Genomic DNA, 13,012 nt, shown 5'->3' on the forward strand with positions numbered 1-13,012 from the left:
CTAGACAGACGGCAATGCACATGCACATAGGCATTTGTAAGGGGCAGTAAAAGCGAGTTCTATCACGGCTGTGCTGCTGAAGTTTCCATGGAGGACGTAGCTGCAATATCAACGGATGTGCATCATATTGAAGCTGAAGCAAGCTTGAGGTAAAAGATGAAACGAATTTTGAGTCAACTACAACGAAATACATCTCTGATAGACACCACATCTTCGAAAGCGTGTGTGTGCGATCCGAAAACTGCCCTCGTCGTCAGAAGCTGCCTCAATCGGCGTCCAATCAATTATCTAGTTAGTACCTTGGTGATAATCAAGACTCTTCGGAAGTAATTCCCCCTGCTTCCACCCCTACTCTGCTACTCTAAACCCCGCCGTTACAATCCGCAATACTATGCGTCCTGGCAAGGATCTATATGCCTAATAACGTTCTTCTTTATTCCAAACTATATGGTGGCCCGGTCCGCTCCGGGGATTAACGCATGTCTTGCTGCTCTTGGACCCATTTTCTACTCATCGTCCAAGTGCTCATTGACGCGTGCTGAAGACTCGTTTAACAACACCTGAATCGGCAAATGCTCAAAGAGTTGGGATCCACCATGACTATGAATCATGCTTTCGTCTTCAGATGCCTGGATCACTTGGTCAGTCAGACAGCCTTTTAGCGAAACCGCTGAGCGCTCTATCCCTGGACGTACTCTAGCCCCCTCAACTCTGCATAGACGCCGTGATTTCTCCAGACAGATATCGTGAAATCTTACTTGTTAACTGAAGACCAGTACTGCCGGAAATCATGCCTAGATATCATCAGTCATTCTCCAATATAATACTTCCATCGGAAGGGGAAAAAACTCGCCCGAGAAAGTACGCCTTTTCTAGCATCACCCTCCGAGCTTCTGGTGAGGTATTCATGGTTCGAAACGGTTCTGCAGACCTTGCTGTCTCTGGGTCCGTGTCTCGCAAGGCACACGTGTTGCCGTAGCTGACGGGGTTGGTGATTTCCTGGTACTTCTGCCTGCGAATCTCGGCGTATTTGTCGAGCAAGGAGTCCGCGCAGCCTTTACGTAGCACTCCGATCAGGCAATCTGCGAGCCCGCCTGCATCACAGATTCCTCCTGTCAGGCCCATTCCTGTACAATTGAATATTTAGTACATTTATACACAGACCTGGTTAGAAATCGGGGACAGAAGTTCGCCTACCTCCAAATGGAGAGCACGCGTGTGCTGCATCCCCCGCTAGAAGGGATCGCCCCTTCCGGTATGAAGTCGCGCTGCGCTGATGTATCCGGTAGGGGCTGATATTCTCAATCTTATACGCATCCCTCGAAAGTGGCTTCGGTCCCGGGAATATCGCGTTGAATTTATGGTGCACATTTGCCAGGACCTCCTCCTTGGTGAGATTCTCCTGCTCATTGTACGACACACGGTATAGACCGGTAGGGTCGATCTTGGCGATCAGGCAGAAGTGTTCCGGGTGGATGATGAACTGTCCTCGCTCGAAGCCGTGCTCTCGGAAGGGATACCTGACGTTACATGCCACCAACCACTGCGGGAGCGTGAAGCCTTCGTAGCCTAGATCGAGGATCCGACGGACGCTGGACCGCCCGCCGTCGCTGCCGACGAGATACTTTGCTGTAAACTCTTTCACCTTGTCTCCAGCCTCGACGATCGCTATCACGCCGTCGTCGGTTTCCTTTATATCGCTCAGTTTATGGTTGAATAGTATCTATGTCCGCGACACATGAGTTTAGATATCCCTGATCCAATAATAGACAGACGGTGAGAATGCAAATCAAAACAGCATCACATCCACATACCTGTGCGCAACCAAGCTCACTAAGATGCCGCTGCATGACTCTTGCAAGTGCATACTGGCCACAGATAAGGGGATCAAAGGACCCCGGAATCCTATCCTCGGGTTGGAACTGCGCGACCAGCTTCCCATCGAGTGTGATCCACCGCAGGTGGAAATCGTAGTCCTCGGCTTCCATGCCAACCTTGCGCGCATCGGCCGCGATTCCAGCTCGCTCCAGCTCAACTATCGCCGCTGCACCGTAGGCCATTGCGCGCGGCGAGTCGTCGATATCTGGCAGACCTTCGATTAGGATCGCCTTGATCCCGGCTTTGGCGAGTAGGAGTGTGGTGAGAAGCCCCACGGGCCCAGCACCCACGACGAGGACTTCGCAGTCTATTGGGGCTGTCATTGCCAATACGTTTTCGATTATATGGACCTTCAATTGTTACTCCTTCCCAAAAGACCAAATAGATAGATCAAATCTAATTGAGAACTTTTCCCGTTCTCTATACTCTGGGAGCCTCTGGCTATTTATCTTACCCCGCCTAATTCGGCCTTACCCCATACCCCACACGACTTGATGTTCTCCAACGGCATGTGTCGAGAACTCGATACTATATCAACCTAGAAGACCATTTAGGGAAAGCATTCGGTGTAGCTTTGCCATCGCTGAGACATTTATAGTGTACCGACATACGGTTGCGTGGCGGTGGAACTTGTGTATTAGCCAGAATTCTCTAAGCGATTCCTCTATTGATGATCAATCAATCTAAATCTAGTATTCTCGAATATATGCCTTGCCAAAACGTGTAGCTTCTATGCATAATGCTGGCACGTCTTCGCGTGGAACTTATTGCCTTTTGCTCGTATCACGTTGTAATCGGCCCCGCATAGATAGCAGAACTCGAATCCACACCCCCCTATACACATTAGGAAGTTAGTGAAAAACTCTGTGCAACCATGTGAACTGGCTCGTCTGAGCATAAAAAGAGGACTTACAGCTTTTTGCAGTGGAGTGCGTATCTTTTCCACAAGTAATGTGATCACAGCCTTCCGATCTATAGTACAGCACTTTGCACCTAGGGCACTTCCTCTCCTTCTTCATAAATGCTTTGGTGAGCTTCTCCTCCTCTATCCTCCGTGCATTTGCCCTTGCTGCTTCACCCACCGGACAAGGCTTATTCGAGTGCTGCTTATACGGTTGATTACATTGGTTGCACGTTCGATGTCTGCAGATGGGGCAAGAAAAGACCGTGACGTTCTTGTCGGTAATCGGGTCAAGCCATATTGCACCTCGACAAGTTTGCATTGCGCATTTAGCAATGCTTTGTCCGGCATGCAGATGTTGCTGGCATAAGGCATCGTCATAGGCGTTGAATTTTTGGGTTTCCGCATACTTTTGTATAATTGCATGGCTCAAAATTTCTCCACATTCGGGTGCCCAACAAGTAACTTTTTCAGATGGACGCCTTTCATCTCCGTCAGGAAACATTTTCGACTCGAGGCATAGCCTGAGACAATCGATGCAAATTATTTCATCTTTCCAACTGTGCTTTGTGGGACACGCAGCGGAAAGATGAGCATGTATGTTCGCCGGGGCTTTTGGTCTGTCACCGCACACGGAGCACTCCTTGTCCTTCCAGGCCTGAAGGCGGTCTCTACTGTCAGGGTCGAGCAAGCGATCAGGTATGCCAATAGCATCACTTGGCTGCTTGCCTTCGCTCGCATAGTATCTCCTCTGGAATCCCAATTCGACCAGTCGAGCCACAAGTTGCTGACGCTCGGTATCGGTAAGTCTGATATCGGTGTCCCACTTTTCTATGGCACTGAGCAAGGAGAATCGGTAACAGCCACGACGGAGCAGTGTGGTCTTGACTCCTGATCTCGGTCTGAACTCAAGAAGAGCAGACACAAATTCAAAGGGCCATTTACCTTCAAGGGCAATTCCTGCCAAATTCGGTCGAGCCTGCCAAATTGTTGCTGCTAAATCGGCGTCTTTGAGGAGAAGATTCATGGTAGGGATGAACTGGTTCACCTTTCTTTTTGGGTGATCAAACCGCATGAGAGCTTCCAGAACTGTTGCGTTATGATTTAGAGGCGATTGATGACTAATGCTGTGGCCAGCTTTGAGGAGAATCTCCATTGCCATATGATTTTGATTGCAAGTCGCAAGATGTAGGCTGCCATCATCGACAGAAGCGCCTTTACTAACTAGGTCACCCATGACCGAGCAGTCGTTTCGAGATGTAGCCAAAAAGAGAGCAGACCGTCCTTCAGAGTCAACAATATTTGGATCCGCACCCGCATCGATGAGTACAGCAATCAATGCTGACAGTCTCGGACGCCTCAAAGCGGCAAGTAATAGCCGGTTCACGGATTTCCGTGGTAGCGCAAGCCCAAGATGCTGATGTCCGATGTCTTCAGGCTTAACCTTGGCAAGTTCATAGGTGAAACCATCGTTCTCAACGTAGAGACAAAATTGGTTCAGTGTTGCTGGTAGGTACATAGAAGAAGTTTTGATTTGTTCCTCAGCAGTGTGAGTTTCTTGGTCGGATATGCAGTCGAAGAACTGCTCGGATTCGGCAGCCTGTAACTCGAATCGAGCGAGGACACGCGGAGCGTTGACTTGCATTGCACTAATGATCAATCCGATTTGCCGGTCGCCATCATTGTCTAGCGAGGCCGCGATGCTCGTACTCAGCAGTTCCTCCATTGAGTTGCATCCTATCGCTTTGCAATGTGCTGCCACGAAGCCCAGGCCTTGAGGTGTCCGCAGGAATGCTTCGATCAGTTCAAGGCAACTGGGCTGAGTAGCAGGCGCTAACATGGTCTTGAACAGGGCTTTGTGGTGCTTTGTTCTGGTAAATGCATCTGGCGTGCCTGGTGGCCAAATCAGGAGATCGAAGCAGGCGTAGCCTAAATCATCCGATTTTCCATTCGCTGACCTATTGTTCGAGGTGTTCAGAGGATCCTCGGATTTGAAGAGGAGCTGAAGTGCCCCTAGCCTAGCTGTTATTGCTGGTCCACTGTGGGCAATCAGTGAGTTTATATTCGCATCATTTAGGCGGGACAATCGATAAAGTGTGTCGCCTTCAAGCTCAGTAATGGGCGCGCCGGTCTGTAACATCAGCTCCAAGATCGCTGCGCTCGGACTAGACTGAGACGCAACTTTTGACAACGCTGCGGAGCGGCTATGGCAGGGAAGGTTGGTTATGAGAAGGGGAGCAAGAACTACAAGTGCATCTTCACAAGAGCGGAGTGATCTGGCGACATCTCCGCTTGTATGGTCTGCAACTGCGATGTCGAAAAGACGGTCCAATACAGATTGCTCCTTACACTGGCTGAAAAGCTGTGGATACAACTGTAGATTCCCAAACGCCCACGCTTGGATCATGCAAGCGCCTCCAGTTGACTCAACACTTGCGCCATAACCGAGGAAAACTTGAGCATGGTTCCATTGCGTTGACTTCATCCCACATAGGCCAGTAAGTGCCGCATTAAAATGGCTGACGTCTTGAAAACCGCTTTGGCGAAGGAGACCAAATACTTCACAAAAGATTTGTGGTTCGTCTAAAGGCGACTGCAATAAGCGAGTCGTCTCTTTTGCAACACAAATGAAAGAATCTTCGTCTGGCCTCAGCGATAGCAACATCTTGAGCATGTCCATTTGGCCACAGCACGCTGCGGCCGTTGCTTCTTTCAGACAATCACCGTCGTATGCTAGAACAGACCCTCCAGCGGCGACCATAGCTTTGACCGACTCGGGAAGTGCACACTTCACAGTCTCTAGAAGAGCGAAATCAACACCAGCAGGACCAAAGTCATCGCGACAGACACAGATTGTGATGAACGCAAGCAATGTATCACCATCCATGGCCTTGGTAGCAACCTCAATGATAGTCTTTTCACCGCGCACAAATGGAGCCTGAGCTGTGATCAACATCTGGCACATTGGCAAATCCCCATTCAAGACAGCTGACAACAGCGCATCGCCGAGAGTGCAGAAGAATGCATGACTTGGAGGGTATCTTGCCGCTGCAATCTCAAGATGTGGGCCTCTAACACGGTTTTCAAAGTCAAAAGATTCACGACCGCTCGCGCACCGGTCCGTTTTCCAATGCTCGAGGATTAACGCAGCGATTGCATGATTTCCACTTCTTACATTGCGAACGAATGTTTCTGCAACAGCAGGCCCCGTCACCCCTGCATCGAGAAGGGTCTTGACTTTCCATTGATCCTTTTCTGGATGAAGCCGTACTTGGAGATGTCGCCAGAGAAGCTCAAGCTCTTCCTGGTCGCTCTCTACTGTACTTAAGATCGTCGGAAACCACTCGATGGCACTGTTGTGACTTATTCCTTCACTCAACACATGTAGCGCCGCGGTGATTCGAAGCTTATGAGGAAATCTTGAAGCGAGAAGAAGCGCCTTGCGATGGTCATGTGAGCTCAAGGAGACTTCAAAAAGTCGCTGCATTAAAGTACTGGTTTCCGCGTTGACACAAGAGATGGCAGCTGAGTTGAGAATGATATCAAGCGCCGCTATCGTTAGCGACCCAAAGTCAGTCTCGAGAAGCCTCGAGATGGTCGTTTCCGGCAACTTTCGGTCCAAGAGTGTCTGGAGCGTTGTCAATTGCCCAGAAGAATTGGCCAATTCAAGACAGGCTTCGAATTCCATGGAGTGGGTGTTGATAGGCTGCGACAGAAGAAATTCAATAGTAGCAAGTGGCCACTGTTCACCGCCAAAGCATCGGTGCAATTCTTCAAGATGTCTCCAGAGTAACCTCGTAGTGAGAGAGGCTGCTGCTGTACCTTCGATATATCTTAGAAAGAATGTGGTCATACATTGCAAAGCTCTGTTGTCAGAAAAGCGAGAGATGTCTGGTTTCGGTAACGGGATTTGCACAGGAGGGTTGTTTCGGTGTAGATCGGTAGATTCGATCAACGACCTGGCAATCGAATTCTTGCTCCACTTGGTGAAAGGATCAGAACTCAAGATATAATTGGTCGTTTCAACATTGCAGAAGCAGCTAACAGTCATCGCCATTTCGAGCAGGGAAAGTACATCCAGTCCATGCAGGGAGTTCAAACATGTATCTAGCAATGCTCGATCATGTGTATGGTGCTCAAGTAGTCGATGAAAACAGTCATATCTGCGTGCTGAGCCGTGGTCACGGCATGTCTCTGGAATTCGTCCTGATATGTGGAGAAACAGCATCAAGTAAGAGGAGGACATATGGGAGGACGAGTTATCCAAAAGTACCTGATCAAACAGGTCAGCATGGTGAGCCTTAAACCATTCAACAGCACCATTGTATCGAATGGTGCTTGATGATCTGAGCTTATCGAATATATCTGAGTCAGAATGTTGCATGGCGATAAGAAGTGAGTGGACCTCGCAACAGGCGTTCGCACTAATGAGAATATCTAATAGCTCTACATCCCTGGCTGGGGAATAATCGCAAAGTGACTGGTTCAAACTCAAATCGACTGAAGCCCCTGAAACTCCTTTGTTAAGAAATAGCCTAGTAATAAGTCTGCGAGGTAAAGGCTCTGTCTGTCGGACAAGCGGAAACGTGGACTGAAGTGTTGGTAGAGCCACATCATGCGAAAGCAGGGCTTTGACAAGGGATACGTTGTTGGAAGAGATGGCAATCTTGAGGCATTCTCCTTCGTTCCAATTGACTGAGGCACCCGAGATGATCAGCGGGCCAATCAGATGCGACTGGTTCAAGGAAACTGCCCTCAGAAGCTCTTGCTGTGTCCAACGTCCTCGATTGTGACAATGAAGAAGTTGCAGAAGTGCTTTTGAGCGCAAATCCTCGGCGGACTGCCCAAATGCTGTTAACACAGATGAGAGAATCTGCTCCCCACCCTGTAGATTGCCTTCCAGGAGCCTCTCCAGGCTCTTCCGCTTGCGTCTTTCACAAGCAAAGGTGACAAATCTGGTGACAATTGGAACCTTGTGAGTGAGCAAGCATTGGAGAATATCTTCTAGCTCATCTTCGATACAACGAAATAGGAGATCGTCGAGTTGAGTATGCACTGCTGACTCTGCAGGGAAAGTGCATAGACCCAGAAGAGCGTCCATCATGTCCAACAGGATTAAGGGGCGAGCACAATCTAATACATAGAGGAAGAGGTTGCCATTGGTCAAAGGCCAAGTATTTGTGGCAGCTGCAATGGCGAAGAAAGCGCTTTCGTATTGCGAGGCTATCGCAGTCTGAAGTAGCATATCTCGATTCCACCTTGGAGTGCCCTCCCCAAGGATGTGGTAATCAGGGAGACGACGAAGCAATAAATCCAAAGTGTCAGATCTGCCATTGTTGATGGCATCGGCACAGAGACGCCCAAACCTCTCATGTGGGAGTTGTTTTGGTGCTTGAAGAATGAACTGGAAAATCGGTTGGTCGGCCGTGGCAGCGATCGAAAGGGTTGATTGAGGGAGGTGATCAGTATCAGCACCATTTTCGAGTAAAGTTCTTGCTATGGGCTGCTGTCTTTTTAATACTGCAATGTTCAAAGCTATTCCAAGAGTGTTTACTGAAGAAAATGAGGCAAGGAGCTTGACCAGTTCCAGGTTGGAGTGTTTTACGGCAGTGATGAGGAGATTTCCCGGGATCTCGACTTTATGGGAAGAATATACACCAGCAGCGACAAGTTTCTCAATGTATATTTGAGCAACAACGGCGGACCCATTCGATTCAACATGGCGTGACAAAGCAGCGGCTGTGAATGCTGAATCAGGACGGGCGAGCTTTGATGCTACTCGGCGAAGAAACCGCTGAGAATCGTGGACGGCGGCGGCCTCATGTTTTAACTGTGCTTCAGCGAATGACCGATCAAATTGACTGACCTCTGAAATTCTATAAGGCTGCGTCCGTACGTCCAACACAGGGAGTACTCTGGCGTTAAGCCTGAAACCATTGGAAGACAGACGAGGCTGGGCAGCATTGACTGTAAGCATTTGTACTTAGCACAGCTGACCATGCTCGTAATGGTGTTTTCGGAGTGACTGATGCAATGGAAAGAGAAAGGCTGTATCAGACCGGGAAGTCGACATGATATGAGAATGGTGGTGATCCGGGCTGATCGACATGATGCCAAGGGGCAAAAGCAAACTACCACAGCATAGGAGCACCCGGTACAAGGTAGGATAGGCGAACACACTTTTGCGAAGTCCGTCAAGGGAAATGTGGACGTTCACCAATCAGGCGTGGATTACCATGTCAATCGGGCGTTGAAGCAGAGTTGTATTTGGTTCAACCATTGATAAAGTCGGCTGGAAGTTCCAGGCATGGCTGCCTAGGAGCTAAACCCGGCAGCGACTAATCAATCCCAAAGTCACCAATGGAGGTTGTCCGTGAAAAAGTCATGGAGTGTTATAGGAGCGCTTTTGTGCCTTGCATTGGGGGCGCTGCCAAGATCCTAATGGGAATCTGCCCTGCCATTTCAAGTGCGACCTCCCATCACAAGACCAAAAGCAATGGTTAGGCGTACTGAAGGTTGGGCTGTAGCGGATGCATTCCAACAAGTCTGAGTTCAAAGGGAGGATCCGAAGTATCTTTCTTAGCTTTGTGGAGACTAGATGGTGTACTTGTACGGAGTATTGTCCTTCAAGATCTCTAATCGAGAGAAGAGCCTGACTATAGCTGCCTAGGTAGGTGGAGGAGGCAGAAGGAGTTCTGGATTCATCAAAGAAGGCTGAACACATACGTCGGCGAGAAAAATCTTAAGATTGGTGCAGCCTTACGAGAAGCCAACGAGGAAGGCACGCGTTCCGAACTGGACGCGTGTCAGGATACTGAGCCGTGACTTCCCTGAGTGACAATAAATGACGACATCGCTATCTTCTTATTATCACTTCCTCCCTTGCTCATCTACGATGGTGCCGGCTGTCTCTTCATAGTAAGGGAGATATGAAATAGCCAACATGCGGAAAGGAGTGAGCCGGATCTACCCGCCAGATTCTGTAGCCTGCGAGCTGTGAGCCTGTCGCAGGGGTTAGCAGCCAAGTCTCTGGTTGTTTGTCAGCCGCTAGAACCCAGGGCATTTATCAATACAGCGATGCCCAAGAATGATACGAACATCTCGTACTAACAAGACAACGCAGAACAGTCCATCGATAACTGTGATTCAAGAAAGAATGGCCTGGACCAGAAGGAAGACAACACAATTACAGAGCTTCGAAAGAGGTGGTGCATCAGCAGTCACTTATGACCTCTCTCAACCACATCGTATCACCATCACCATACCGAACAACTCAACATGGACCTCTGGACCTCATTGGCACGAGACCCACGATGAGTACCTCCAGATTCTACAGGGACGTGCATCGGTTAGAGTTGGCAGCCAAGTCAGAGAACTCGGCCCTGAAAATGGTATCGTCGAGGCACCCAGATATACCGTCCATGAATGGCGACGGGCTGTAAAACCCAATTCTGAAACACTCGTGGTCCGAGAATGGACTGCGCCTGAGGACGGGCAGAAAGAAGGCTTCTTCCGAATGCTGAATTCTTTCTTGACGGAACCTCAAGCAGCGCTTCTGTATCAGGCGCCGTTTGCCATGCCTGTTTGGGCTGAAAGGTGGATTGAAGGATGGATTGTGCCCTTACAACTATTCATTGTCTTTCAAGCATGGGACAATTGGCCTGTGCTGTATGGAGACGACAGTGGGTGGATCAGCTGGACAGCAACACACTTCACACTTTGGGTGTCCTCATGGGCGGGTTCGGTGCTTGGACTGCACGGTTCCTATAATCAATACATCGATAAGGGCGCACTGATGAGGGGCAGCCATCATTCGAGGGAGAACAAGAAGACGCCACCATGACGAGGATGAAGGGCGGTAGGGTAAGATATATCATGAAGGAGGGTCTATAATTGATGCCCTACTCTTTATTCTTCATCCTCTGTATGGAGTACCTGCATGCAGGGCAGCCGCATCGACAACGAGTGAACCTGGGAAATGAAGGGGAAGGGAAGCAACTTCGCTTCTATTACTTAAAGAGTCAGCCTTATTTCTACAGGGAACGCCTAATCCTAAATTGCCGGAAACCCGTTGACAGAAATCCCTTTAAGAGTAAAGGCCTATCAGACACCCCCGGACGCCCACGGACGCCCATTGACCCCGGGCACCCTCAGGCCAGAGAGCCCCTGTAAGGCAGTTTGATTCCCACCACGAGTCTTATGTACTCCTGCCGGCGGCATAAGAACAAGGAACAGTTACAGAGTCCGTACGAGTAGGAGTACTCCGTGCTTTAGGTGCCAAGTTTGTTAAACCGTCTTGAGCTTAGAGGCATCAACAACGCTGAGCTGGCGAGGGCACGGAATAACGAACCACTGGCACGTTGATCAGCAGTGAGTCCCGCCTGCGCCCCTCTCCCAATCAACGCCCCATCGGCCTCTTTTCTCACTCAAGCTGAGCAGCTCGCCTTAGCAATGCCACAAGCGACCGAATCAGAGACTCATTCACCAAAGCGATCAGCCTTCACCGAGAATCTTTGGACTTTGATTCTCGAATGCGACATACCCGTAGGCTCACAGCATCTCTCGTCCTCAGCCTCCAACTGCGACCTCATCGCTCACTTGGTTGACCTACTGCCTGTCCAGCTGACTGACTGGCTTTGTCTCTCGTTTTGCTCTCATCTTCTTTTGCAGCCACGAGTCCCCCCTTCGGTGCTTGTCGAGTTTATCGCCCTCCTAGCCGAATATCGCTTAATCTAAGACTTCATTTCTCAGCCTCCAAATCAGGCATCCAGTATCATCGACACCCTTGACTGCACGAAGCCAGCCACCCAGTCTCGGACAACTTGAAGTTGAAAACAGTTTTCCCTCGACTGACATTCCACTGCTTTATTGCTTCCTGGATGTCTCCCTACCCATTGCTGTTGCTCTCGTAAAAGAGGATGTCACGCCGGTATGAACGGATGCGCGAAACCTCCTTCGATCTCTACACCGAACGAGACGCACTTCCACGTTACTATCGCGCGGTTGCACTTGTTTCAACATGGCTGGCATTAGGAGGCTACATTTTATTTGCCTTGGCCTTCACCTCCGCTGAAGAGAACTTGAAAGTTGGGCGGAAAGCACTGGTCGGGGTCGCATCTACATTTCTCCTCGTTGGATACGCAGTCAGCGGCCTCTCGGCCTTCTTCAGTCGGAGTTTAATGTTCACATTTGATGCCGTCCTCATACCCACGTTAACCTCGTCATTTATGGGTGTCTTTGTTACCGTCGCAAATCATGCTCTACACAATGACTTCCCAATTTCCAATGAGGTTCTCGTCTATGTTCCACTGGTCACTGCATGCATCGCCACAATTGCCACCACTGTCATCTCTTTTATAACCTACCGAAAAATATCTCATATCAAATCTTTGGATTCGCAACGGAGGCAGCACCTAAAGAGATGGGACAGAGCATCATCTGTGAGTTATGGTGATGCGACATCGACGTCTGAATTATTGCCCATGAACAACATCGCAAACTCCATCAACTTGCCAGAAGATGAAGCTCAAAGACGGCAACTTCTTCGACTTCTCTTGTCACGAGAGACGGCCGAATCCCCAGGCCTAACTCTGACACCTAGCACCTATCAGATCACCCTACCTGGTGATTACCCCAATTCTGATGGACTACAAGTAGCCCCGGTGGGACAGCGTCCGCGTGCTGGCAGCCTTCCATCAACCACCACCAAGTTCAACATACTGAATAAAATCGGGCGGGATCGTAGCCCAACTGTGGAGAGTTTCAAGAACCCTCGAGAACGGAGGCGGGATGAGATTGAGCGCTCATCTATGCTCATTACGCCAAGCAGTGATACAGGATGGGCTCGGACGCCTGGAACATCAATCCACTCTCACGGATCCGGGTACTTCAATGGATCACCCCATCATGTATAAACGGCCATTTATTATCGAATGTTACGATGAAATTCTGTGCAGCTTAGCGAGGGCGTCTTGGACATGAGATCGATATCTGAACGAAATAACACTAGTTCTTGCTAATGGAATGTACTTATAGTATATCTGCTTCTGGTTGGCGCGATAATGCGAATTTTATGAGTCATCCACGTACGTGCATAGAGTAGATGCTTGCCTACTGCATGGCTCGAGGAAGGGTAGAAGCATGTGACTGGGCTCACGTGCACCAAGCCAAGGTAGTGCACGTGACTCAATTTAAGTCAGGTGCTTCGATCTGATCTCGGGTTTCTTCTGGACC

At 49.5% G+C, this 13,012-nt stretch overlaps 4 protein-coding genes across 4 annotated transcripts; 2 read left to right on the forward strand and 2 right to left on the reverse strand.

Annotated features, from left to right (window-relative positions):
- Positions 1-804: 804 nt before the first annotated feature.
- A1O9_10708 (uncharacterized protein) lies at positions 805-2,201 on the reverse strand (the record flags this gene model as incomplete). Its single annotated transcript, XM_013400396.1, has 3 exons — positions 805-1,127; positions 1,198-1,723; positions 1,815-2,201. The coding sequence occupies 3 exons, from the start codon at positions 2,199-2,201 to the stop codon at positions 805-807; spliced, it is 1,236 nt and encodes a 411-aa protein (XP_013255850.1).
- A 407-nt stretch (positions 2,202-2,608) lies between these two features.
- Positions 2,609-8,756, reverse strand: A1O9_10709 (uncharacterized protein; the record flags this gene model as incomplete). The annotated part of the gene is made up of 2 exons (XM_013400397.1): positions 2,609-2,712; positions 2,792-8,756. 2 exons carry the CDS (start codon positions 8,754-8,756, stop codon positions 2,609-2,611), a joined length of 6,069 nt encoding a protein of 2,022 aa, XP_013255851.1.
- A 1,179-nt stretch (positions 8,757-9,935) lies between these two features.
- A1O9_10710 (uncharacterized protein) lies at positions 9,936-10,622 on the forward strand (the record flags this gene model as incomplete). The annotated part of the gene is made up of 1 exon (XM_013400398.1): positions 9,936-10,622. One exon carries the CDS (start codon positions 9,936-9,938, stop codon positions 10,620-10,622), a length of 687 nt encoding a protein of 228 aa, XP_013255852.1.
- A 1,075-nt stretch (positions 10,623-11,697) lies between these two features.
- On the forward strand, positions 11,698-12,693 carry A1O9_10711 (uncharacterized protein; the record flags this gene model as incomplete). The annotated part of the gene is made up of 1 exon (XM_013400399.1): positions 11,698-12,693. One exon carries the CDS (start codon positions 11,698-11,700, stop codon positions 12,691-12,693), a length of 996 nt encoding a protein of 331 aa, XP_013255853.1.
- Positions 12,694-13,012: the final 319 nt, after the last annotated feature.

This window comes from Exophiala aquamarina (genome assembly GCF_000709125.1).
Source record: "Exophiala aquamarina CBS 119918 chromosome Unknown aczIA-supercont1.14, whole genome shotgun sequence".
Taxonomy (NCBI): Eukaryota; Fungi; Ascomycota; class Eurotiomycetes; order Chaetothyriales; family Herpotrichiellaceae; genus Exophiala; species Exophiala aquamarina.